The sequence below is a fragment of the Austrofundulus limnaeus genome, unplaced genomic scaffold, assembly GCF_001266775.1.
Source record: "Austrofundulus limnaeus strain Quisiro unplaced genomic scaffold, Austrofundulus_limnaeus-1.0 Scaffold244, whole genome shotgun sequence".
In the NCBI taxonomy this organism is placed as follows: Eukaryota; Metazoa; Chordata; class Actinopteri; order Cyprinodontiformes; family Rivulidae; genus Austrofundulus; species Austrofundulus limnaeus.
Genome location: NW_013952646.1, coordinates 667952 through 670186, shown reverse-complemented (window position 1 = coordinate 670186; position 2235 = coordinate 667952). Strand labels below are relative to the sequence as shown.

The window sequence follows — 2235 nt, the reverse complement described above, 5'->3', positions numbered from 1 at the left end:
GAGAGAGAGAGAGAGAGAGAGAGAGAGAGAGAGAGAGAGAGAGAGAGAGAGATGTTCAGGACGGATGTTTCCTCGGTGTGCAGCAGAGGCACCGCCGTGCGTCTTTACGCACAGAGACCACCCAGTCCTCATCCCACCGCTTCTCTCTTCCTCTTGTCTTATGTCCCAGCCTCACCTGCTAAACCACGGCGGAGGACAGCGGAGCTCCTCAGCGGGCGCCTTGCTGACTGACACGCGAAGGGACGAACATCAGAACGTTCCCACCATGACGGATCTCCGGGCGGAGTAACTCACCGCAGCTACCCAGGAGCAGACCGCAGGAGAGGGCAGAGATCACTACCATGACCCGATAAAAGTCTCCGCTTCCTTCGGAGAGAGGACAGTCCACCTCCTGAGAGTAAAGGAGACGCGCAGCGAGGCCTTTTGATTTGGTTGTTTCGGTTCTCAGATGGCCCGAGTGCCCTTGGCACTGGCTGCTAAGATGCGCTGGATCACGCTGGTGCTCGCGGGCTTGACTTTCTGGGGCAAAGTTACAATTTCTAACTGCTTCGACTACGAGGAGCCAGACTTTGATTATTATGAGGAGGAGAGAGTGGAGACGATTGACTACAAGGATCCGTGCAAAGCTGGTGAGTCACGTTTTCACTTCAGTTTCCAAAATAAACCCCAGTAGTGATGTCGCTTCTGCGTCTGCTCACACTGACACATCTGGCTCCGATGAGGCACGTGTGGATGAGTGATGACAGCGCGCGCGCGCGCACTGGTCCAGAGCCCCGCTCCACTTCRTTACAGAGACAAGTCCGTGTTTGTGGTGATCCCGCAGATGGACGCCACGTGCAACTCAGTGAAGCTCGCGTTAAGCCGGGTTTAGGTTGCACCGTTCACGCGCGTGCAGCGCGTGCATCACTTGCATGAATTGGTAGCTGCTCGTGCCGGTCTGACAAGAGCAACTGATTGTGTGCAGATGTTCAATCAGACATGAGTGGAGATGAAAATCAGTAGGAATGAAGGGCATAATCTCTCTCTCTCTCTCTCTGTCTGGCTCTCACTCACGCGCGCGCACACAGAGAGAGATAAATGATGTTAAAACACTGGTATATGAGCAGTATGTTTGATCTAAAGCCACAATAAGTGTTTACATTTAATAACACATAATTAAGATGTACAAATAAAGCAGTACAAGTTTTGTTTTTGCTCATCAAATAAATTTGTGAATCAGGTGAGTATTTTAGGGCATTACCATTACATTTTCTGAAACAAAGCTTAAAGATTTATTTTATATGTCCATAATAATATATTATAATAATATTGTTTGTGTCTTTACATTTTCACTTCTGATTTTGACAGAATACAAAAGGTTCAGTAACACTATGTGGGAAAAGTAGGGTTTTTTGTTACATTTTGAAGGAATACCCTAAWGCTAATAATGATCAGTTTGTGTGATTAGTTTGTTTTCCCCTTAAAAAAAATGAGTTGTTAGAAAAAAACAGAAATCTCAGCTTCCATCGATTGCTTGATTCTGATTAATTTTTTTCTAATCCTTTAGTTTTTGTGTCCTTTTTTGATATTTGACACTTGAGCAGACARCACCAGCAGTCATTTGAATATCTGACTATTATTTGTGATGAGAAYGCTTTTTGTGATTCAAAGACAGTGAAAAACCCTGTTAAATGTTGCTGAGTCTGCAGAAAAATAAAAGCGCTCAGGTCAGCAGCATCATCATGAAAATCTTTCTAAGTATTGATCACATCCATCACAGATGATTGTTTTTGTTCACAAAGCTTTGAGCTAAATGATTTTCCAGTGGCTTTTTAAACTTTTTCTTATAAATCTCTGGTCTTCCGAAAGAGTTTGTCAGGACCGAACACCTAAAGAGAAGTTTTAACTGCATTTTAATCCATCAACATTTACATTCCTCTGGAGAAGAATGCAAAACTCTCCTCTCCTCTGTGCTGAGTTGTTTGAGTGTTGTTGTAACTCAAACTCACACATCCAACTGATAAAAACTTGTCCTAAAGCTGGGTACCTGGCATGCATTCCCCAGTTCCCACATACCAAATTAAAAATAAAAAATAAAATTAACAACCATGGATCCTGGCCAGTGAGCAACTTCTTCTGGTCTGTATGTAGGTGACTTGATGCTGATACATAACTCTGTGGCTTGTGCTAAAAACACACGGTGTGTGTGTGTGTGTGTGTGTGTGTGTGTGTGTGTGTGTGTGTGTGTGTGTGTGT

The 2235-nt window shown here is 44.2% G+C and overlaps 1 protein-coding gene across 1 annotated transcript in view; it reads left to right on the top strand.

Annotated features, from left to right (window-relative positions):
- Nucleotides 1-26: 26 nt before the first annotated feature.
- The window catches only part of tll1 (tolloid-like 1), a gene marked incomplete in the record, with an annotated part of 57723 nt that continues 55514 nt past the window's right edge, over nt 27-2235 (top strand). Inside the window, 1 exon segment of the mRNA XM_014020209.1 lies at nt 27-629. Within this exon segment, the coding sequence (XP_013875663.1) occupies nt 449-629 (181 nt within the window).